This window comes from Gopherus flavomarginatus, chromosome 7 (genome assembly GCF_025201925.1).
Source record: "Gopherus flavomarginatus isolate rGopFla2 chromosome 7, rGopFla2.mat.asm, whole genome shotgun sequence".
Taxonomy (NCBI): Eukaryota; Metazoa; Chordata; order Testudines; family Testudinidae; genus Gopherus; species Gopherus flavomarginatus.
Genome location: NC_066623.1, coordinates 23207890 through 23233760, shown reverse-complemented (window position 1 = coordinate 23233760; position 25871 = coordinate 23207890). Strand labels below are relative to the sequence as shown.

Sequence of the window (25871 nt, the reverse complement as noted above, 5' to 3'; positions counted from 1 at the left end):
TACAATTATTTAAGGAGCTTGAATGATTATCAGGGATCAGACAGTTTTTGTTAAGAACCAAAAGTAATAAAAAGAAATGTCAGTCTTTCAAAGCTGCTTTGTTAAAGGCTTTAGAGGAGTGAAATGCTGGCTGTGCTGCACCTTCTACCATCAGCTCTGAAAAGTTCTCCAAAGTTGATAGATGTTATTTTGGTTTGGGTTTACACTGCATGGCTTACCTGTTAAGCTAAACATAGAAGGACACTATCAAACAGTTAGGCCCAAAATTCTGATCTGTAATCAACAATAATGTACAAAACCTAATGTGACTAGACATGTTTTTAGAACATTTTCCCCCTGTAGGTCCCCTTCCAAAAATTAAAATGAAAACTTACACAAAAGAACCCCACACAGCCATCTGCACTATGGGAAACTCAGAGAGAACAGGAATATTCTAGTGCAGCACAAGTGGAACGCAAAATTGTCCAGTCTAGTTTCCTTTTCTGAGCGAAGTAGAGTACAAAAAATAAATGAGCGTCAAAAAGAGTGGAAAGATTTTTAAAATCCTTTCTATTTTAATAAGCAGTGTCCCTTTAAGAGGAAATTGCAGCTCACTAGGAGCAGGATTGGGCCATTTAAACACAACAGGAGATTTGCCAATAACTTCAAGGGGATCAGGATCAGACCCAAGGTGCCGTACATTAAGTCTGTATATGTACTTATATGGCTCTCATCATTGTAGTATATGAGCATGTGGTGACCTAGACACAAAACTTCCCTATCTTTGCTCACTGAGCTGGAGGATATTTGGCCCAACCAAGATCACATCCATCTTCATCAGCCTAATGAAGGAATATACATATGCAATGAAACCAAGGGAAATGCTCTCATGGGAGCCAACATTGTAAAAACATCTGTTAAGTGTTTTCCGCACATCTGTTTATGGTTCAGCCTCTGTTTCAGTATTCACAAAAACACTGCTAAAATTCCTAATAAGGGAAGCCTCGGGTCAGAGGAAGGAGTAAAGACCAATTGCCATGGTTTGTACCACTTTATGTAAAAATTCACAGTTGTTAGTTTCATGATTCACACTTAGTTGAAAGAGATGAAAACAACTTCCAAACATGGGTTAAAACATATTAGAAGATGTCCTCAGAGATCCCCCAGTTATTACCATGTTGTTTAGCTGAAGGGTGCAAAGCAAAGTGGGACTCTTGTATAACTGCATCCTTTTGATTTTTCTACTTCTGATTTCAGAGACAAAGCAAAAGTCACTAGAAATGCAATGTCACCTCCAAACACTGCCAGAAGCACCAAGTGAGTTTTACTGAAATCCAGCATATTTGCTCTCAGGCTGGGTTATGGGCTTCCAGCGGTCAGTGCTCTTTTGTGCTATGTCTGCAATGCTGTTTATGAAGGATCTGGAGTGATTTATGGGTTTTGCCTTGGAAACCAGACCCTTTGGTTGCCTGTACGCTTATAGGACAATCACTAATGTGCTGGCACACGAATACTGAGCCCTGACCATTGCTGATGTTTTAAAGCTTTCAAAAAAATAACATGGTAAAAAATAGAGGAGTTTCACCAAGTTGGTTCACTTCCATTTTTAACTCATTGCCAAATCATAGTGCTGCCCCAAAGGATATCAGTGGGAGATCCCACCCTGTCTGCACGCACATGCACGAATGAGAGAGTGGGCAAGGAGGCTCTGCTGGAATGCCAATTGGATATTAATAAAAAGTGATGTATACATGTGAAGTTACTTTAATCTTTGACATTGTTTGTGGTTTCTAAAGTGCTAGCGTTCAGTGAAGTACACCAACAGGTAAGGTTTTTACTGGCAAAACCAGAAGCAGCTGGTGCTATCCTGAAGAGGTACAAATAAAACCACACTTCCTCTTGAAGATACACACTCTCTCTCTCTCTCCCTCTCTCTCCTTATATATACTTTCTATAGCTATGTGTGTTTGGCTGCTCCACAGCCTTTCCATCAGAGTTGAATATTTGGCTGAGTGCACATCATTGTCTTTATAGGGCTCTTCCCTGCATTGTGCACAAATTTCTGCAGCATCTCTGGCAATCAGCTTGGAACACTGATCTCCCGGCAGTGGTGGGACTATGCCAATATTCTGACATTGGGCTGCCTGCTACTGCCATCCTGGATGAACTCCCTCCCGGCACCATGTCAAGCATGACTAGATTGGGTGCAGATTCATGTCTTCACCTGGGTTAAACACTAACCAACTTAATGTGTGCAGATGAGCCCAGAATCCAGGCCCTCCTGCATCCAGGGAACATTGTTTAGAATTCGCTCATTTCAACAGCCATTCTGCAATCAGCTGTGTTGTTCAGTGTGTCACAGATGGTCTTGCAGCCTCCATTGCTTGAGGCTTGGCTGCCAGCAGTGATATGTCCATTGTGCTCTGTTGGGAGCTTGAAGGTGAAGAGGTTGCATGAGTCTTTTCGCCTGCTGCCTTCCTGTAGGGGGCTCAGGAAGGAGCTGGAGCTCTTCCACTCCTGGAATGTGTACATTTCCATGTGAGGGTGAGTGACTTTGCCCAGGTAGCTGGGGCTCGGGGTGGCTGAGGATAATGTCTGGCTGCCGCTTAGGAAGCTCCTACTGTCTTCCAACGAGTCTTTGCGGGAGCGTTCGAAGGAGCCTTGGTTCCAGTTCCTGTAGTTGTAGGCCCACCAACGCAGTCGCCTCCGTCGGTGGCACTGGCACTTCAGGATCCGTATAAAAGCCCTCTTGAACTCTTTGCTTGAGCAGGGGTAGATGATTGGGTTCAAGCAGCTGTTGAAGTAGCCAAGCCAAAAAATTATCTTGAAGATGACTTCAGGTGGCTTCAAAGCAGGAAACATAGACCCTATCAGGGAAAAACAAGCAGAGAAAGCATCTGAGAGAACTGATCCTGACTGCCTTTAATAAAGAGAATAAGGTGAACCCATGATGTTCATGGACGTTCCTGTGAGGATGCCTTTGTTAAAAAGTTATATAACCCTTGCCACTTCAGTTAAAGTCAACTTGACATTGTTGATATTTCTAAGTTACAACTCGCCCTCCCAAAACAAACAAACAAACAAACAAACAAACAAAACCTCTTTTGGATAAAGAAGCCTGATTTTCTTTTTTCATCATGCAGCTACAAAAAGGTGCACAAGTTCAATTTAAATCCCCGCCCCTACACAACCTCTCTATATTTATTTATTTATTTGTATTACAGTAGCACCAGGGGATCAGGGCTCCATTGTTGTTGGTGCTGTAAAAAATACAAAGCAAAAGTTCCTACTGCAGAGAGCCATTTGTTGGTCACCTTCAGCAGGGACAGATCTGTTTATAGTCACAAGGTCCTTTTGTGCCTCTCATCCTGGTGCGTATTTGTGCTCAGACATAACTTGCCATTTCCACAAACTTGCTATGGCAGCCCTAAATTTGGGCCCTTGTTCTCGCTTGTCCTATCTAGGTTATGTAAGTCACCAATAGGAAATAATATTCAAAAGATACAAAATCTATTTATGCCTGAAATCAGCTAAAGGTCATACAGGTCTGCATAGCCCAGGGCTTCTCAACATTTTTATAGCACAGGCAGAGGGATTATCTCATGAATATTTCCCCTTCCATTCACTATCACATAATTTCCTTGAATCAACTATTGCAGTTGTTACATAGAAAACTAATATTAGCAAAGCATTTAATGTATTTAACATATTAATTCAATACAATGAAATTTAGCAAAATGGAACATTCTGAAAGAATGCCTGAAGGCTCTGAGTTAAAATTATGGGCCCCTTTCATACATTTCTAGCTGGAGCAAGCTGAGCAGGTGGATTCAATATGGGAGCCTAATTTCAGGAATGGTAAATAGATTCTAGGCCTTTTAAAAATGGAGAAATGCATCTGAACTCACATGTCAAGGCTCTGAGAACAGAATCCTTTTACACTGGAGCAGTTTCAGATGATCTGAGCCATGAAAGGACCCAAGTCAGCAATAGCTATCAGACTGCCTTCCTGTGGCGAGAGGGATGCGATTGTAGGCATATTTCCCCATCTATCCCAGCAATGCAAAGGCTGTGGTCTAGACCTCAAAGCTATGCAAAACCCTGTTTAATGGACACAGGTATGTGCTATTTAGTAGGGGAACAGCTATGTCATTCAGATAAGCATAGCTGCTGCTTTTCCAGTCAGCATGGTAGGCTTGATAGTAACTACAAAGGGCTGAGCAAGCTTAACTCCCATGAAGCTAGGGAGAGATAAGCACATGCAATGCAGCTCATGCTTCAGCCTGCTTTCCTCCATGCACCAACCAGCATGGCTGAGCTGGTGCAGAAGGGGAAGTAATGTACTATTAATAGTGACAAACTGGAGATTACTTCCTGGGAGTCACCACGTCTTGCTTTGGGCAGAGGCAGGAAGTAATCTTCAGTTTGTCAGTATTAATAGCACATTACTTCCCCTAGCTCTGAGGGTTTAAGTGGAATTTAAAAGGCGCATAGTTCTTTGTTCATGCCTTCTGCAGTGGACTGCATTTCAGTGCACAAACCAGTCTCTAACCATTGTATTGCCCCTAATATTCTGCAGGCCTCTCCCTCCCATCTGCTGGAGCTTCCAAGACTCGGCCCTGATTTGGTACTGCAGGAAGTGATGAATGCAGCACAGAGTCTAACACTGGAGAAACAGTGAGAAGTACCCAAAAGACTGCAAACACATTGACTGTCTGCTTAGCTTTAAGTACTTTTTAATGAAAGATTCAACAAACATTCATGTGGTTCTAGGGAATAAACCATGAAAAGGGTATGAAATCCTTATACTATCTTAGTGAAACTTGATCCAAGCTGACGACTTGAGCAAATATAGGCAAGATATGCCAAGTCCTCCCGTACACTCAGTCGGAAACTCTTTCAGGATTCATTTTCTAAACAATAATTACAAATATTTTCCTTTGGATTTGAAGAAAAAAGTTTTGTGATTGTACTACACAAATATGAAAACTGATTTTATGGAAGAACTAGTCTGGGGCTTATCCTTTAAAGTGTCTCTATTTTGTTTTCCAGAACCACCATAAAGTGTAGATGAACTCAAGATATTAAAAACCAGTAGGACCAATGAAGGAGTTGAGGAGCACATATTATTCTTGTGCAGGTCCTACATAAACATTGGCTCTTTCCCCCCAGGACACTGGAATATATTGACTGAAAACATTAAAATCTGGTGGAGGAACTTCTTCTAGATTCTAAATGTTTCCAATATTATATATATATATATAATTTGGACATAATCCATTTGACAGTGTCTTTTCCCATAAATAATAAATAATAGTTAAAGAAGAAGGAAAGGTTGCTGGAAAGACTTTGCCTTTGGGTAAGTAAAGCAAGAGGAGTTCCACAGAAGAAATAAGTGGCTATACGTATGGGGAAAGATAAATGGGATGCGTCTGTATGTGCTGTCTTGCATATAAACAGAATACAATACAACACACTGACACACAAAGATCAAAGTCTCAAACAAAGCAGTGGAAAAGGTAAAAACAAAAGCCATGTCCTGGAAAAGTGGGTAATATTTGAAAGAGCTAGTGGAAATGTGTACAATATACAGTTAAGGAAAGAAGATAACAGGCATGTCTCTCTCACACACTCTCAGGATAATCAAGTTTTCAGATTTTTACTGATGACAATCTCCAGTCAGTCAGTTTGAGTTGTCATATGTGAGAGGACAACTTCACAAGGGTGAAGAGAATTACTTCCTAACATCCCAGGCTGAGTGAGGTAGCATGTGTTCAGTTCTTATTCTTGAAATTTCACTGCACTGTGGCAGATAATTAAAAAAAAACAAAAAAAAAACTACAAAGCAACTCCAGTACTGCAGTCCATCCATAATCGAGTGCTTAGCAGCAAAGATCTGAAGACATATCAATTTGGAAAGTGGAGGTTTGGACTTAAAAAATGATCCACGTCTAGCAACATTTGAAGGAGAGTTTTGCCTATTTCTCTCTCGCTTTTTCTGAGTAGTATGGGAACAAGATTAAAGATAGATATTTAAAACATTGGTTATAAAATTATTATTTTTCCAAATTTATTTATTTTATTTCCCACAGCTGCTGCAAAAATGAATAAAAACAGTTGTGACTATAAGACTTAGACCCGTGGAGATAGCACACAATACCTAGAATTCATTACTCACACCATAGTATCCAAAATTATGCTTTTCTGAACAAAAAGATACTAATTTGACAAGTGGCTATCCTTTGAGCTGTTAAATTATAGAACTGTATGGTAATAGCTCTTTTTTTGGCAGTTGTATAAAAACAGTGACTTCTTATCTGAACAACGCAAGCCTTACAAATATGTAAAAACAGCCCTGGAGGCTAGAGAATTTCATTTAGTATGTAATGCAGGATTACTGCATAGTTTTAGGAACACATTAGATGTTAGGATAATTATTCTGAAGATGAACTGGCAAACAGAGATATTATCATGCTAAAGGAGAATTAACAAATTCCTGAATAGAAACATAACTATTTTGCTTTTACACAGCACTTTGCATCTGTAGGTCAACTCAAACTGCTTTTACAAAGCATCATCATCCACATTTTACCAATGGGAAAACTGAGTCGTGGAGAGACAAACTGACTTGCTGAGCCAGGATTAGAACCCCACCTCTCATAAATTCCAAAACCATTGTCTTATCATTGGGTAACCAATGAGATTTTGTAATAATACTAGGTAACCAATGAGATTTTGTAATAATGACTCAGATAGGTCCTAATCTCACAAAGCAGAGTTGAGGACACCTGAAATTAATGAAGGTTGAGCACTTTGCTGAGTCATGCTTACAGCTGGCAGTGCAGAGGTCATAGACAAATACAGCAGTTATTGTGAGCTCAGCAAAAACCCACATGCTATCTGACAGAGGGAATATTGACAAAAACTCAATGGTCATCTGAATGATGATGCCTCTACCATGGAATCCTGCTCTATCTCTAGTCCGTTTGGATTATGAACCCAAGACCTTGTTTGGGATCTGAAACCATATCCTTTGGCCCAGAAACTGTGAGCTTGCTATCAGCTAAACCAGGTTAAACCTGCCATATTTTAATGCTTTATTTTCTTTATTTAGGGTCATATTGTCCCTGACCGTTATGCAGGTACACAGGGTAATGAGAGTGCCAATAAGTTCCTACATGTCCCACGCAAGGGCCAGTAACAGCCTTAGTCCCTGAGCAAAAAGGAGCACTGACTGCTACTTTTGTGTGTCCTCAGCGGTGAATCTAATCCCAAGGAGGGCAGAGATGGAGGAGGAACCCTGCCAGGCAGAGCAGGCTGCACCGTCCTAAAGTTAGGTGCACTCTGTACATTTCTGCTGCACTCCTGGCAGCTGTGGGAAGGATAATCCTTCCCTAAAGTCTCAGTGGAGTAGAGAGCTCCATAGCAGCCCCAAAGCATGACTGTAACAATAGATGCAATCTAACCCTCAGACACTCACTAATCGGATTGAGGTATTTGGTTAATTTACTGCTGAACTTGTAAAGACTGAACATAGTTTCTTCTCTTACTGTTGCCTAAGATAAAATGTAGTATCAGTTTCTGTTTAGTCCTCTGTTGGGAGCCTAGGGACTGTGTCCAGCTCCTATGGGGACACATACAATGATCTAGGGTGTGTCCATCTCCTATGTTCCCAACACAGAACCACCGATAATATATATATATATTTCTGCAATCCAGCAAGTTTTACAGTTGCAGTAATGAAGGCCCACTAAAAATCTGGCCCTCAGTAAATATATCCGTTATTTAAGTGAGGATTGGTGTTAGAAAGACTGAATTCACTACACAAAGAAGCTTCTCAGGACAATCCATTGCCTTAGGCAAATCTTTAGTCTGCTGTCCCCTCCTGCCTCTGTAAAAAATTGGTGGCAGGTACCCAGTGCCTCCCCCACAGCTGTTATCTCCATCTTCAAACCTTGGGTAGTCACCTTGGAGGCTGACAGGGCAGAAAATGGCATGGAGAGGCAGAAGCTGCTGGTCCCCAGTGACAGATCCCATGGGATGAGAGCAGTTTGACAGTCAGGCACTGACCAGAACAGCTCCCAGTCAATGTTGTAGAAGTGGGGAGGCCAAGGCCAAAGTGCCCCCTCCCTCTCCACCGCTGGCTGCTCTGGTGATGAGCCACCTGCTGTCTCTTCTGGTGCCACAGTAGGTCCTGGTGGGCAAAAGGTGTGATTGCAGCATCTCCCCAGGATAATCTATTCTGCGGGGGATAAAAAAATCTGTGGGGGACATGAATTCTGTGCTTATGTTTATTTTGTTAAAAAGTAAGGGGCTATGGCCCTCCCGCTTTTAAAAGTGGGGGGCCATTGCCCTAGCCCCCCCCCCCAGTTCTGGCACCAGTGCTCCCAGCCCATAGGTAATGGGTATCGCAGACCCCTACTCTGTACAAAGCAACCCAGGCTGGGGACAACAATCCCTCTCACAAAGAGGCAGCAGGTTCCTTCTCACTGGACACAATAGGAGTCTCCGTACCTCAGCCCCCACATCGCTGGCCTGGCCCCAAACTGCCAGTCCCCTGCCTGGCCCCTACACACTGCATCTCCTGGCTGCACCCCCCAGCACATCCCAGCCCACACCATTTACCCAGCCCCCCCAGACTCACACCTTCTCGTCTGTGTGCCCTGTTGTCGGGCTCATAGCCTGCATCGCGGCAGTGCCTCCAGAGCCCAGACATAGTGGTAGGGAAAGTGGGCCCAAAGACTGCCTGGGGGCAGCAGGAGACAGGTGCAGGGTGGCTGCCAGCATGGACCTGGACGGATCACTTCACTTGTGGCCAAAGCCCTGCAGAGCTCAAGCAGCCCCGAGCTAGATGTTACCCATTCTGGGGGTGGGGAGTGCTTCCCCGGGAGCCTGCCTGTGGCTTCCTGTTCCTTGGAGCTCAGCCAGCCCAACAAGCCTTATTTTCCGCAGCTGCTGCCTAGGCATCTGCCTATAGCTCGGGCAGCCTGTGGGGTTACCACCTGACTGGTAGCTGACCGGCCTTGCTGGTTTTTAAATGGATTTGCCAGTTGCCAGAAAAATAATTTAATCTGAAGGGTTTTTTTTATGTGGGTTTAAAGATTGGCATTATTATCACAATACACTGGGATATCTAAAGTTAAAAGTTTCTGTGTCCAACAAAAGATGTTGCCGTGTTCCCATTTCCGCAGTTAAAGTGATAACAAATCAAAACAGTTGAAAATACAGCAGCTGTCTGCCCATAAACACGCAAGTTCATTGCACATGTGCGAGAGAGGGGGATTGAGTCGCGAGAGCGAGGAGACGGGGATGTTATCAATCTTATCTCCATGTGTTATCTCTTCAGATACTATAAGTGGCCTTTGAAGGGGGGGGTTGTGGAGTTGCCTTGTGGTTGGGGTTGGGGTTGTGGTGGGCTTGCCTCATGTGCGGGGGTGGATGCTGGGTTTTTTTCATTTCAAAGGCAGTTACTCTTGCGGCCTTTGAGTAGGCAAATAGCGCCCTGTGCACTTTATGTTCCCTTCAGGACTTTAGAAAGTGTCTCAGGTTTCATATCCTCTCCCCCTTCTGCGTGCGGGACCTCCAAAGACAGCAATAAGGATTTCCCACAAAGAGAGAAGACCCTTTGTTATTAGGAATTTTAGTTTGATAGGGGCCTCTGTAAGAACCACCTCATTCTAATCGTGCAGACCTGGGCACAATTTGGCCACTGTTGCACAGAGCTCCTTTGACACTTATCCTACAGTAAAGATAGGGAAAATATATTTTGATTAGCTTGTATATTTTTAACATCACCATTTCCCCCCGCCCCTTCCTTGGTACTAACAATGCATTTTATTTCATCGTGCATCCATGCCTTACCTTGTAATTAACCTGCCAGGAGGAAACCACTGGGGGCTATTTTGGTACCTTGATAAAACAATAAAACTAATCCTACCAGGCACAGTCTCCAAACAACAAACTAATATTTCCTACTCTAATCTCTAGCTATTTTCCCATCACAGTCTGATAAACAGATTAAATATTTCCCAGTCCTGATTTAGATTGCCTTTCAGAATAGCTGAAAAAATGTCGCTTATAATTATCTCGTCAGTGATTTATTCCTGATGGGAAAGCCAGAATAACGCCCCCACTCTAAACTAACTGTTTCCTGGCACTTCATGTTTAATAACTTCCCAGCCAGGGAATGTATTTTTTCTTCTCTTTTCATTTTTATTTTATTTATTTATATTTATTTTATTTATGATGGTTTATATCGTGAGTCACTAAATATAGCACTGCATATGATTTACCTCTATCTGCAGCCGTGACACCTTCCCCTTCTAGCTATTTTGCAAATCCCCTTATCCAGTAATAATGCAGAACAGGAAATACACCAGGAACTCAATCAGTCTAGTAGTTTTTGATGGCATTTTGGAAAAAAAAAAATCCCTAATCATTACCAACTGTACACACCAGACATGACAGAGATATTCAGGTTGGAAGGAGACTGAACAAAAGTGAATAACATAATTAGGAATTAAAAGGTATTTTCTCTAGTGAAAGTTAATTTCAATTAGAATGTCATTAGTGTTTCAAGCAGTTTTTAATGAACTGTTTATTACAGTCAAACTATGTAAGTCACCCTCAGTGAAATTGGCGAAGGCTGTGGGAAACAATCTACGGGATTAGCCTGTCATTACACATTTTGAAGCATATCAGACCAGCATAGCATTGGGTAATTGAAACGATCCTATCACTAGCTCTAGAGTGACTGTTCCTCATCAAGGACCTGATCCTGGAAAACACTGAGAGGTACTGAGCACTTCATAGGATCATGCTCTAAATAACTTTGTTATGTTCTACTATTTTTATAGCATCCAGGGCCCAGTTCCTGAAAATGGGCCCAATCTTGCAGTTTGTACACCTCACGGCTCCTGTTAACATCTGGGATTTTGCCTGAGTAAGGACTGCAGGACTGGACCCAGAGCTGTGCAATACAAAACATACGCCTTTCTCTTTTTTGCTCTTATTTTCTTACCTGATTATATTCTTCTTTTTTTCCCAGATGGAAAAACAAAGCATAGAAAATAATTCAGCATACACAGCCTTTCCCCACGGAACTGCTATGAAATAGCTAGCGATGGACTGGAGCTGAAATCATGGGGGCAAATACCCTCCAACACTGGGAAAGCTTGGATGTAAGTCAGAACTTTGTGGCCAGTCCCATCTCTACAGTGACCCTCCAAATCTGAGCATTCTGAAACATCGGGGCTCAAGTCCTACTCTAGGGGCCTAATCTATTGCACATTGATTCAGTGGGAGCCTTTGAATGAGATTTGGACTTCAGTGGGCTTTGGATCAGGCCCTAAATCCTAACACACATAACCAAACTTCACATTTGAGGACAGTTCAGATGTAGCCTGCTACAGAGACGCCACAAACACCGTAATCTCTCATGTTCTCTCTTGCTTTTTTGTTTTCCTTTAATCTAAAGTAAAACTTATTAACATTAAAAATACTCTGTATCTGGGAAAACAACACAGATCACCTTTAAAATAATTGGCTGTTGAGGCTTTGCTGTAAGCCATTCAGGCGTATCCGAAGTCTGGTCTGTTACAGGAAAAGCCAGATATATAACAATAACCACCACTGCCATACTCTGTGTCATTCATTAAAAGCTAGATTGGAGTATTTCCAGAGTATGGATAATCACAGCTAGAAAAACAAAGTTATTTGTGGATCCGCTGACACCTTAACTAGCAGATTTCTAGGAAGAGCATTTCTTCTCCAAGATCTAGATCCATTCTCAGCAGCCTAATATGGTATAAATATTTGCTGAAAAGTTTTCTGTTACCTCAGTCCACCAGTAACTATATTCCTGTAATGTGTGACAGCAAGATGGCAACGTTAAGACTCTTAATTTAAGTACAAAGGATAAATGTATTCTAATGGATACAGTACATCAGAGAGGGTCCTGTTCTCATTATTGTAGGAAAGAACTGAGCATAAATAGTTAGAGTAGCCAAACTAAACCAAAAAACCCTACCGCAAACAGAGTGTTTACCCTGAAAAGGAGGGCACACGCCAGAGACTCCGTAAAGCTCAATAGGGGCTTTGCTATTGTTATTGATTTTGTATTGGCTAAGGTGCTCAAATGCTGCAGTGATTGGCAGCAGTTTAAACACCTAAAATATACGATGTGTCTGCGAAGGAAATGCTGTTGAAGTCGGCTTATGCCAGGCAGTTAATTATGCCATTTCCATTCACACAAAAGGAAATAAATTGTGAACACCATTTAAATCAAACTGTCCATCATTTATGACATCATGGACCTCAATTGTGTGGATAAATTTCCTTCCATCGGTCCTGTGTGCAGGGAATATATTTTGTTTCTGCTGTGTGGGCTTGAGAGCCAGGCAGCCTCTGGATATGTATCAACTGATTTACACCTTGTTTTAATGTAAGTGGGTTGACAATCTTCATGCGTGAGTTTTCTCGGAATATAGATTTGCTGGGAGTGCTTATATATTTCTCATTTGTGCCCAGCCCATGGGAAACTGTAAACCATTTTTATCCCAAATTACTGGCATTCTCCTCTTTTCCTTTCTTCCTTCTCTATACCTCCCCTGGTGTTTCTTTTTCTATCTTCCTATTTTCTGCTTTCTGTCACTTTTCTTCTCTTATTCCTTTCTTCTCTTCATTTTTATCATTTATTCCTTCTCTCTTCTTCTTCCCTCCTATCTAGTTTTTCTCTCCATCCTCCTAGTTTTCTATTTTCTAATCACCCTTTTCTCTTCACAGTTTATGATTTTCCATTAGCCTATCACCCATCTTTAATTACACGTTGAAGTGGTCTTAAACACATAGGTTAATTACTAACTATTACAGTAGAAACACCTGCTCTAGCCAGACTGATGAAGTACTGGGGATTAATCATTTTGCTATTTTGGCAGATGTATGATCACACAGTAACAAAGTTTTGGTGGATGTGGGTTCTCAAGTGTCACCTTTTCTAGCTATTAGTGATAAAGGGACCATATTAAAAAAATCTTATACATTAGGTTTCATATACACTGGGGTCCACTTAGAGGAAAATCTATCTGTTGTCATTATAGGAACTCATTTATAGACTCATAGACTTAAAGGTCAGAAGGGACCATTATGATCATCTAGTCACAGGCTAGGACTAGCAGGGGGGCTAGTTCCTACTGATTCTGAGTGGGTGGTAGAATCTAATCCTAAATTTTTAAACTTCCTAGTGGTGTTGTAGGGGCAGATGTAGGAAATAGAATTACTAGTTGCAGAGAGGTGAGTGTATTGGTGAGCAGAAGACGGAAATTCCACTTCATGAAGGATTTTAAGATTTTGAAATCTGGCTTCCTTCCAAATTGGAAAGACATCTGAACCTTCTGAAATTTTCCATGGAAGAAAATTAAAAAAAAATCATTTCAGATCAATCAAAATGTATGATATTGTACAACATTAAAAAAAATTGAAATAAAAAGTAGCTTCAAAACCCCCCAGAATAGAAATGTTTGTTCCGACAATGCCAAAATGGGATGTTTTGACATTGTCTGAACTTTTTTTCCTGGTTTGCTCCTTAGTGAAATTGCCACAAGTTCATGAAGCATTTCAATTTTGAGGGCAATGCATTCTCTGATAGAAAATGGTTCTAAGTGTTTCACATGTGTTCTAGAAGAGAGATTTGTCCAGTGCCACACAGTTTGTCATTCTCGAAGCCCAGACTAGAACTCCAGTCGCCGCTTTTCCAATCTTCTGCTCTGTTCACTATCTCACGCTGCCTCCCTTAATAAGGATGAACTAAAAGCCAAGTTTTCATTACTGTAGTTAGTTAGAATAGAATATTAGAGTTGGAAGGGACCTCAGGAGACCTAGTCCAACCTCCTGCTCAAAACAGAACTGATCCCCAGAAAGATTTTTGCCCCAGATCCCTAAATGGCCCACTCAAGGATTGAACTTATAACATTGGATTTAATAGGCCGATGCTCATACCACTAAGCTATCCTTCTCCCCTAAAAAAATTTTTTTCCTTGTCCTTTATTGCAAGACTATCCCCACCCCAGGTCTAGGTCCTAAACCTGCTTATCAGTGACAGCAGCAAGTCTCGTAACCGCTGAAGAGAGACAAGAACTCTACATCAAGTTTAGTCAGCCCTGCCACAAGGCACTGGGGAAGAGAAAGAGGCTTAAATGCTACCTAGGAGTTTCTGAAACAGCACCCACAAAATAGGAACTTATCCCTCACCCTTTAGCTAGCAGTGAGAAAAACTTGGCTTTTATGGGGTTGAAAGTCATTGCTTCCTATCTGTAAAAGGCAATGTTAAGCTAAATAGCAATAAAAAGTTAACTAAGATTGTGTTTGCCTAAGGGTAAAGGGCAGACACTACATGCATGTGGTAATTAGATTCTTATTGGATAAGTGAGAAGCATGGAAACTAGCTATTACCAGAACTATTGCGAGTGCTGAATATATGAAAAACAGGAAGACACGCTGAACTTTGCTAGTTTGCTGTGGTCCTTGTTACAGTGTACTTGGCCAAATCAGCATGCCAAGTTTTTAACGTTAATTGGATTCCTGAAGCTTCTGATTTTTTTGCCTCCAACATTCAATATTTGTTTACATTCCTCTAAACTTATATAAAACAGAAAAAATCCCTAGTTTACAAACATTTGGTAATTGAAGTCACAGACAGAGGTTCTGTTATCTGTCTCAGTGGTTTATGAATGATGCATACTCATGCTCCCATCCTGTTATAATTTGGAAATGCAACCTGTGCAAACCTATAAATATTATCAACATCATTAAATAGCCAATAGCATTTACACACATGGAGCCTGATCTGTATTCTTTACGCACACAAACTCCACAGGGAATTCTGTGGGAGTACAGGGTGTGCAGGGAATGCAGAATCAGACTCTGAAAGAGCACTTCTCTGTACTAATACCTTGGTAAACAGGACAAAAAGCTCTGGCAAGGGTAGACCCTGCCTTCTGGCAGCCTGGAGTAGCTTTGTTTTTTGTCCTCTTAGCCTAATTAAAATCCACACTTTCAGATGCCTTCTCTTATCATCCACATCATCTATCTGTGATTAATGGTGTGTCAAATTCCAAGTGAACAACTCACTCTTACAAACACAGTATGATTTCATTCTGCACTATACAAGGCTCCAATTCTAGAGACTTGTCTACATGCTGGCCAAAACTTCACTGGAGGACGCTATAGCATAGACAGAGTTCAGGCCTTTTTACCATCGTGTTGTTTAACAGTGCCCAGAGCAGAGCCCTTTCGTCACTTTTCATTGGTGGCTGACATGGTCCTCATATGTCCCATATGCTGCAGGCATTGACAGAATGGAATAGATAAGATTCTACTCCCACCCATTTACATCTTTAATGGTCAGTCAGCTGCCACTCACCCCCTCAGCCCTGGAATGTAATAGAGGCACTGGGAATGACCAATAATAACCCTCATAACATGATAGAGAATCATTGGCTGGCACATTCCATGATGCCATCAAGGGATTGGGGCCATCTCTGAGGCCCCACCCTGCAATTCAGCCCACGTATGTAGATCTTCAGATGAAAGATACTGTCAAACTACAAAGCATTATTGTTATAATAAAAGACTTGATAGCTGAATTTAAGATTGGCGCAATCTATACGAGGGCTGAAGGACCGATTGATCAAGGTGATCAAGGTGATGGTACAATAGCACATTTGAAAATAGGTACTAAGAATGATTTCGTAATAGGAAGGACAATGGAAGCCTTCTCTTCTGGGGCAAAAGAAAGAAAGAAAGAAAGAGGAAGCCAATATCTTAAATAAAATACCACTTGGAATTCTTTGTGCCCCATCTGTAATATTGTAACTATCAGCAGAAATACAGGACATTTCTTGGATAGCACAAATTCTTTCAAGTTCATTCTCCCTTTTATTTACATGCTATCAAAACAGTCCTTAAAAAATGCATAGAGGGAAATTCAAGCAATAACTTTAATGAAAATAGAAATCTGTCGGCCAGATCCTCAGCTGGGGTAAATCAGTGTGCCTGCACTGAAGCCAATGGAGCCATAACAATATATACCAGCTGGGAATCTGGGTCTTTATGTTTAAGTTGTCTTCCTCTCCTGTTATCAAGACTTTCATTTGTGGTATTTTTATATTCTAATATAGTGTTCTTAGGGCCTAACCTTTCATTGAAGCCATTGGGAGTTAAATGGGGACGGGAGTCTGATCTTATTATTTTTGGCCAGAATAAAACAGTTTTGCAGCTGGCTAACTGGATAGGATATGGCCAGGGCTTGCACTTGTTTTGCAAAGGATTAGTTGATTAGGGAAAAGCTAATCTAAGTCTGCAGACATTTCATTTATTACACTTTTGCATTTTCAAGTACTGGGCTTGCTTTATAAACAGTTTTTAAAAACTTTTTATTCTTGATGTATGGCCTAACCATTCTTTCTTGGATATCTTTGGTAAAGTATAACCTTCTGGCTGGGGGACCTAACAGGAGAGCTATAGAGAGGCTATCTTGGCTTCCATTCTAAACTCTGATATTCACATCTTGATGATCATGGCTTTTCAATTAAGCAGGTTAGTGCACAGGTTTTTAGGCCTCGGTCCAAAAGCCATTGAAATAACAAAATATTCCCATAGCATTCAATGGTTTTTGGATCAGGCCGTTTGTTCAGATGCCACTAAACCCTGTACTCTTGCCCCTGACCTTCATTTAATAGACCTGTCCATTTTTGCATTAAAAAGCACCTATCCCATACAGCTACTATGGCACTGATCCTGTAGGCACTTGGGCATGTGTATAAATTTACTCACATGAATAATCCCACTGAAGGCAATAGGATGTGAGTAAAGTTACACGCGTTCACAACATCTGCAGGATCAGGACATATGTCCATTGCTCTGCTGAGTGTTGAGAGCAATGTTCCCCACTAGAAAAATCAATTCCTTCCTCTGTTCAAGTTTAATAGCTGCCCAATGGCTAAATCCCCACATTTCTTCATTGAATTTTCTGGCTCCATAGAGTATGAGCCTTCCCAACAACAGAGAAATATATTGACCTAGAAAATAAGAAGATATCCATATTACCTCCCTTCTTAGACTCATTATCATTTTTACTGAGGTCAGTTGGTCTCACCAGAAATCAGGCCTCTCTTGTCCTGTGATGTCTGTTTAGAACTTGTAGGGTTTAGTGCTGATGTTTATCTTTAGGTGACTTTTCTTTGAATTCAAACTGGTTTTGTATTTTACTTGCATATTTACTTCAGTGTGATGCTGTGTTTTAACATTTGCCTGTTTGCCACCTAAAGCCCCAAATAAAAGTTAGTAAATAAAAGAAGCATCCAATTCCTGGATGTTCATACAATCTCAGGTGTTTTGACAAACAGTTTTGCTTTGAAAAGAAAACATCACAGGCAAAATAACTAATTGCTTTGGGTATTTTGGATGAAATTCACCATGGAGCAGAAGGGTCTGAATAGGGCTTAAGTGGAACTTGAGTGGTGCGTAGGCCTAATGCTGCAATGAATCATTTTGAGAAGGGTAAGTACTCCATACATGGCAATGTGTGCTGGGCCTCTGCAGTAACTGCCCATCACGATCTTTGGCCTCATGTGCATTGGTCAGAGAATAGACTGAACTGTTTTGTCCTACAGTTTGAGCTATTGAACTTTGTTCCAAAGGTCTGGGCTGAAACTGATTAAATTGCTAATCTAAAGGGCTTTAATTTGCTATTAAAGGGATTAAATTGCTATTTTACTGCTTTTCTAAAGAGCTGAAACGTTATCGGACACTGAACTGGCAACTTGAGGGCACCAATCTTAAACAGCTAAAATAAAGAGGGTTATAGGAAGAAATAGGCCTAAAGGCTTTAGGAGCCTATACATACAAAGCCAGACTAGAGCTAAAATCTCTGATAAAATATGATTTCCATGGAAAGATGTGAGACCTGATCCTCAATTCCTGGTGCACCGGGAATGCAGAATCAGGCCCCAAATAACACAAACTTACATTGTAACTTTGAACTTATATGTTGGTTGCTTGTAGGACCCCTAATATTATTACTTATTTTATTGTCAGATTTAAAAAGTCTACTAAAAAAAGGCTTTTTGGAAAGTAACATTATTAATGTTTTCTTTTACACATCTGGTCTCTCATGCTGTGGCCCCTGATGTCAATGGGAATTTTGCATCTCATTTCAGTGGTTGCAGAATCCGAGTTTATTTAGGCCTGCAATGTACCTGTCTGGAGCCCCAGTGAAGTCAAGTTGCAGGACTTGTGTCTTACGTGTGAATAAGTTTTAGTGCTGGCGGTGGCTTTTTTCCTTGCAACGTATGTTATGTCATGTATAAGCTTTACGGCTGGGCTTTTCAAAGGAGCCTGCAGCTGCTGGGTGCCAAACGCATCTTGGTCAAATTATGAGTTGGACGCCTAATTCATTTACACTTCTTTGGAAAGCTCTGCCTAATAATCCACGTAATAGAAATATCATTGAGTTGCAACTTGTAGCCCTGCTGTACCATATGGAGCCTTTTCACCCTGGATGAATTTCTTTTTATACATGTAACGGCTCAAAATTGGTTCCACCTTATGTAAAAGAGGGTCTGGATCACAAATGGTTTCAGACTTCTTTTCCCACTACTCTAGCTAAAAGTTGTCTATTTTTATTTGACATTTTTCAACAGTGAGTATTTAATATGTTCCTGATGCCTTTGAATATTTTTGAGTGAAAAAAAGATTTATTTTGAAATAACCAAGATATTTACATTTTGAAATTATGTTGCTGAGTTTGTGGAGCTACCAATTGCCTTGGCAGCATATATGCCTTAATTTTATTTATTATACTGCATCACACATAATTTAGAATAGCAGGATAGCTGGCTATATAAACTGAGGCCTTGGCTACACTGGCGCTTTACAGCGCTGCAACTTTCTCACTCAGGGGTGTGAAAAAAACACCCCCCTGAGCGCTGCAAGATACAGCGCTGCAAAGCGCTAGTGTAAACAGTGCCCCAGCGCTGGGAGCGCGGCTCCCAGTGCTGTAAGCTAATCCCCACGGGGAGGTGGAGTACCTGCAGCGCTGGGAGAGCTCTCTCCCAGCGCTGGCACTGCGACTACACTCACACTTCAAAGCGCTCCCATGGGAGCGCTTTGGAGTTTTGAGTGTAGCCAAGCCCTGAGTGTTTATAAACATGCACAAGAGGGATACAATGTATGTTTTATTTACATGAAAGAACAGCTGGTACCTCATGGGGAAAAAAAACTTTGCACATTATTCTGTTTGGAAACGTTTCTGGTGCATGCATCATCCTATGCTTAGTGCTGGAAGCAGCATGGCCCAGTGGTTAGAGCTAGGTGTGGGCATCAAGCAATCAGGGTTCCATAGTGACTGGTTGTATGATGTGTAACAAATCACAACCTCTATGCCTTAATTTCTCTATTTGTAGAATCACCAGAGTACTTTTCCCCCTTTGTAAAGTGCTTTGAAGTCTCTGGTTGAAAAGCACTCTGTAAATGCGAAATATTATTTCTCTTCACGTATTAGAAGGAGCATATTTATTAAACAAAATATTTGTTTCTCAAGATTCATCTGATCCTGCTGCGTATTCCCACCCCTGGTGCCCCAATGTTATAATCCTTTGTTTGGGACAGCACAACAGATAGCTGTGGAAATTATTGCAATATCATAACCAAAGGATTAGAACTTTAGCTGGGGAACAAGCAGCAGGAGCAAAGGAACTTTTGAGAAGAAAAGAGTTTATTTACATACAAGCAGAATCATTTGTCAAGGCAATATTTTTCAGTGTCCCAGGATTCAGGCATAACTGTACAGTTGTAAAGTGTTTCAAGATGCATTGGGTCAGATTCTGATCAGTTTCACATGACTGCAAATCCAGAATTGCTCTATTTTACATCCATGCATATTGTGAGGACATGTCATCACTGAATGAATCAGGAGGGGAAAGCCAGATGATTGCAAAGGAGTGTGCATGTAGGTATGACTTGAAATAACGAGTTGGACTTCGGAAAGGGAAAATGTAGGCTGAACTATAAAGAGAAACTTGCAGGGAAGTATAAGAAGCTGCTTTAAAAACTAGTTTGAACCCAGCAGCAGAAAATGAACCATAGATAACAATCCTGTATTGATCGGGATGTGGCTGACATAACAGGCCCTTTTCACCTTTACCTTCTAAGCATTTTCAAAGCACTGCAGAGGTGAATCTAAATGGCCATCCATCAACTTGGAACAACTATGTATTGTCAAACAAATAGAATTGTGACATCTTTGAATGAATTAAGGAAGAAGATCAGGTGAATTAGGACCTGATACATCTTCTGTTTCTGGTGATTAGCAACAATTGAAAAAGTAATAAGAGGAAAAGTACACAGCAGTTAAATAGGCTTGGCTAACATTTTTCTGGGGATCAGAGCATTGAACAAGGATTTGGGCTCCTGGAGTGGGCTGGCAGAAAGATAAGGCTGCAGACACAGATGACTGGATTGCTATTCTAATGTACTGATGAGTATGTATACCCTCTAACAGGAATGGATACTGACAACAAAAAACATCTCAGAACTGATCTAAGTAGCAGCACTTTCAGTATCCCAGTAAAAAGCCCAATCCCATGAGGTGCCAAGTTCTCTCAACTCCTCATTTTGTTCAATGGGAGTTGTGGAAGCTTAGCACCTTGTGGGGTCAGGCCTTAGAGCCCAGGTGCCAGGACAGTTCTTTTCAGCCAGATAGCTTCTCCTCAGCCCCTGCTGAATCTCTGTGTCTCTAAACAGTGTTGAGACTTTTTGATCAGTCACTCCACTTGCAACATCTTGGGCTCATGGTTGAGAGAACAGGTGAACTGATTTAAATTCCTCACTCACTTAAGGAATAATTCATTAGCCATCCCATGGGTGAGCAGGGAGCCTGCAGCGGCTTTTAACCTTTCTCAAGGCAAAATGAAGACATGTCAAAAAAAAGCCATATTTTGACACTATATCTATACTTTTCTTGTTACTATGATTTTGGGGTAGGTCCTCAGCTTGTGAAAATCAGCAAGTGAAGCGACTAACTTAAAAGGCTACACTTATGCCAGTTGAGGATCTGGCCCTTTACATGTAAGTACGCCACGATGTAGCAGTGATTTTTTTTAAGGTTTCTACAGCAATCTAAGCACAAAGGGACTGAGCTAATTTACTTTAGCAGAGAGTCTTGAACTACTGGATTCTACTGCCTGAGTTTGGAGATTCTTTATATCTAGACTGTAATGTTGTACTTTGTAAACATGCTTTGCACAACGCATCTACCCTGTATGGATGACATACGTATTTTCCCAATGGTCTGTAGCATTATCCAGTATGGTGGAACTTTCTCTGACAGAGGACAATGTTTGACATCAAGGAGACTGAGTTCAGGAGCCCTTAACTCAGAATTTCCCGGCCCTTGTGGGTTTGTCACACCAGTAGCCTTATATATGATTAATTTTAGACACATCGAGCCAGATCTTCCCGATTTTCACCAGCTGAGAATCTAGCACAAAGAATAGCACACCCATAGTATGATCCAGTAAAAATGATAAACTTAAAACTTTTAACCAGGACCCTTAGATCTTGAGGCAGTTTAGAGACAATTTGTTCAGCAGGAGTCAGGGGACCATAGGTGAAATGCATAAACAAATTCTTTAGCTTACCACAGTGATTGGATTTGAAATATTTTGTTTTACAGTGACTAAGTAAATATGAGACACAGAACACCGAGAAGGCTATTTTCCACCTTCTTTCATGGTTAGCCAGTAGGATCATTTGCTTTGCGTAACAGCTGATTTTGGACAGAGATTTTAGAGAAGTTTTAAGAATTCTGTGGTAACAGGTTGTGAGCTGTTGTGCTGTGATGCTGATTCAAGGTGGTGAATAATATTAAGGACAAAAAGGGAGAAAGTTGAAAGGATTTCAGGAATGCAGCCCTGTGTAAGGTTATGTAGGATGCGTTGGTAACATTTTCAGTTAAAAGTACATAGCTTTAGAGCATTTAAAAATGAAATAATTGATTGCTAAAAGTTCCAGCTGCAGCCTCTTCAAGGGCCTGATCCAAAAGCCCTTTGAAATCAATGGGAGACTTTCCCTTGGCTTTGGATCAGTCCCCAAAAGAAGAGATGCAGTCAAGTCACAGTGTATGGCTCCAGATCTAGATTTTGAATGCCCCATAGTTCAGAGGTGCTTGGATCCAGAGCTGTGGATCAGGCCATTTCTACTAAAAATATTACAACCTAGTCTGTATTATTAACAGCTGACAGTATAACATGTTAAAAAGCTTTGTATGACATCTGAATGGGCTGCCTGCATCTGTTCAATTCATGACTTTTGCTATTCAACATGCTACAAAAATATCCATAAAACATTTAAAAATAAAACACTTATAAATGGAACCTTAATATAAAGTGTTAAGAAAAAATATGTGAAGGTTTTATCCATGTACCGTCTGTCTACCTGACAACTGAACTGATTTCTTCAGGCTGCAAGACAATGCAAAGTTTTTCCACGACTTTCAGCAAGAACAGTGTCAGAAGGAAATTATGATGTATTTCTTTCTATCTATCTATCTACAGTTCTAATGCATCTGTCTTTATGGCATCTAGACACCATTCAGCTGATTTTTATCTAACATTTCTATAATAAACGATTGACCCTCATCCCATGATCCCCATCTTACCTAGAGGCAGAGCTATGAAGAAAGGTAGCCAGCACAAAATAAACATGCCAACTACAATTCCCAAGGTCTTGGCTGCCTTCTTTTCTCGAGAGAATTTAAAAAGTTTGAAAGCTATGGAGTTTCTGGGGTGGTGCCCCTTGCTCTTGCTGCTGTTGAAAGTGTCCTCGTGAATGTTCCGGGAGTGAATCCTTAAGGTCAGCTCCTTGGAATCACACATTTCTTTCATGACCCCAGCTTCCAGGTTTTTAGTTGTTCTTTTGGCCACTATGTAGACTCTACAGTACATCACCAGTATGACAATCAAAGGAATGTAAAATGACCCCAAAGAAGAAAACAAGGCATAGAAAGGTTCTTCGGTGATGCGGCACACTTTATCGTCCTTGGGTGCTGGTTCCTTCCAGCCCAGAAGAGGTCCAATGGAGATTACTGTGGAGAGGACCCAGACACTTAGGAGGGCAAGAATTGCTTTCCTCCTAGTTACCAAAGTCGGATACTGAAGTGAATAACTCACCCCTATATATCTATCTATAGAAATTGCACACAGGCTTAAGATAGAAGCAGTACAGCACATCACATCAACTGCTGCCCAGATATCACAGAATATTCTCCCTAAAGCCCAATAACCAAGAATTTCTAGTGTAGCAGAAAACGGAAGGACAGTAAAACTCAGCAACAAGTCTGCTATTGCGAGATTAATTATGAAGTAGTTTGTAGGGATTCTTAAATGCCTATTGCAAGCTACAGAGAGAATTACCACGATGTTACCTACTATAGCAAAAAGTATGAAGGCACCTAGGACAAGCCCCACAATTATAGCCCTAGTGATATCCAAGGCAGGTAAATTCAGATTGCTTGCTGACTGATTAGAGTTGTTTTCAGTGAGACTCCCATTACTTAGTACAGAGTAGTCCAAATATCCAGGTAATGATGAATTATAGTTATCATCAAGGTAGATATTCATCTTAAAAATCATGCTCCATAGCAAGTTGTAACTGGATCCCCTGGACAATGCACAAAAGTGCTTCAGGTCTGTTGAAAGTTATCTCTCCACCGAAGAACTTGCTGCAAGGCAAAGCCCAGTTTCAGCGTGAGAACTCATTGCCACTGTAGATTACGAGCCACCAGCATGCAGAGTTTGCACAGCATGAAATCTTCTGAAGCTTGTCAAAAAGTAATAGGATGCTCAACTTGGTTAATTTTCCATGTCAATTCATTTAAACAGAAATTAGCAGATGGAACTCTTGGACTGAGTCTTAGAGTAGCTGTTTGGATCATGAGGTCTCTGAAACAAAAGGCTGGTTTACTATCCTCTCTTGTGCATTTGTGGCTTTGTTGGAAGGATGCCCCTGCCTAGCTGTTATGACATGCGTCTCCAAGAAGCGTTTGTAAGCATTTAGGCAGCTCTGCATGGAGTAGCTGCCTTTGCTTACACTGGCTGCTCTAATGACATCACTGGAGCCCTGACACATAACAGCACTAGAGGGCAATGCAGTTTAAGTTAAAACTTCCAAATCCAAGCTTCAGAACTAAACAAATGGAATATATCAATCTTAATTAAAGCATTTGCCACATAGAAATCTGGATTGGAAACCTTAAAAAAATAGTTTCATTATCTGAGAAAAATATACTCAGTGGGATATGGAGAAAAAGCAACTGCAGTACAAAATAATACAGCACCCTAGGGCTTTCACTCACTAAATATCTTGTAGTTTATTTTGTAATCAAAATGAATCATGTGCTATTTGACAGATCTAATGATCCCCTACCTTGTAATGATGAACACATGGATTTGGGAAATGCAGCATTTATGGTTTTTATGGTCAAATATAGACAGACTTAGTATTCGAAAGTGACACAGAATTGCACATGAGCTAGTTTCATTTCAAAGGCAGTTTTCTCCTGTAAATTAGGGGAAAAGTGCCAGATGATGAAACTCAAAATCTGTGGCAAGATCTTTGATGATGATTCTGTATTGTATTATTCTGGATCTCTCTTTCTTTAGACTCCAGTTTTGCACGCTGCTGAGTGCCCTCAACTCCATTTGAAGTTAATGGGGATTGAAGGTCCTCAGTACTTCTTAGCAAGCATTCAATATACTTAAATACCTTGCTGCATCTGTGCCTTAGACTGTGAGGTCTTTAGGACAGGGACATGTTATTTTTTAGCCACAGTGGAGTGCAGTGTATGCTTACAATACAACATAAACAAGATTTTGAATAATAAGTGATTTGTGCTAAGCTGTGGAACTAGCATTTACCCCTAGCATTGCAATGGTGCAATTAGATCTTTATTCTGAAAACTGCCACCGCCTAATTTTGTGTAGTCTTGGATCACCAGATGCAGGAAAGTCCTGCAGCTTCACAGCCTAATACCATTAAAAAGTAAAAGCAAAACATCAGCTCAGCATAAAACTGCCAAAATACTGTTTCTTCTTTCTATCATTGTATTATATCCTACAGCTGTTGTCTGAAGAATTCTGAGTGACCATATATTGGTTTTTCTGTTACAAAATGTACCATGTTTAAAATAAAAGGTTTATTTTCAATAAGGCGACAGTGAATGAACAGGGACGTTGTTTTGAAAGATATTTTGTACACAAAAACTCTGCTTGAATTTTATTTCAGAAAGCGTATGACATGTTTGCATTGCACTTAATAATGGCAGTGGCAATGAGAAATAACTTGTGTTTAAAAGCTTTTCTTCGAAGCACCTAGAATAACACAGTGAAAACATGTCAAGAGACCACTGGAGTGATAAAAAAAAAATTCAATTATTTTATGAATATCTGTTTTCCTGGTTAGACTGAAATATCTAAGTTCAGCCACCTTGGGACACTAGGGACTTATGCTCAGTATTGCAAAGCTTAAGTGCCTTTCCACCTAATGGAATACACAGCTCTGAACAAGGCAGTCAAGATCCCTATACAATGCCTGGGGAGAGTTAGGTTGCTAAGGCCTGGTCTACGCTGGGGAGGATTGATCTAAGTTACACAACTTCAGTTACGTGAATAATGTAGCTGAAGTCGACGTACTTAGATCTACTTACTGTGGTGTCTTCACTGTGGTAAGTCAACAGCTGATGCTCTCCCGTCAACTCTGCCCGCACCTCTCGCCTTAGTGGAGTACCAGCGTCGACGGGAGAGTGCTCGGCAATCGATTTGTTGCGTCTAGACTAGACA

General features: G+C 40.9%; 1 protein-coding gene across 2 annotated transcripts; it reads right to left on the bottom strand.

Annotated features, from left to right (window-relative positions):
• Positions 1-357: 357 nt before the first annotated feature.
• Positions 358-24041, bottom strand: ADRA1B (adrenoceptor alpha 1B). Of its 2 annotated transcripts, XM_050962716.1 has the most exons (3): positions 22694-24041; positions 2510-2846; positions 358-2449 (listed from the first exon to the last, which is right to left on the bottom strand). In XM_050962716.1, exons 1-3 carry the CDS (start codon positions 23664-23666, stop codon positions 2281-2283), a joined length of 1479 nt encoding a protein of 492 aa, XP_050818673.1. In that variant the 5' UTR covers positions 23667-24041; the 3' UTR covers positions 358-2280. The 2 variants fall into 2 exon arrangements, with proteins under 2 accessions (XP_050818673.1, XP_050818672.1); XM_050962715.1 differs by having other exon boundaries at positions 358-2846.
• Positions 24042-25871: the final 1830 nt, after the last annotated feature.

Bases quoted from the DNA above. Each gene is read 5' to 3' on its own strand.
- ADRA1B (XM_050962715.1), bottom strand. From the start codon at position 23,666: ATGATTTTTAAGATGAATATCTACCTTGATGATAACTATAATTCATCA. The intron at 2,847-22,693 runs GTAAGATGGGGA...TTTCCCTGATAG, and splicing joins CTTCATAGCTCTGCCTCTAG to GGTCTATGTTTCCTGCTTTG.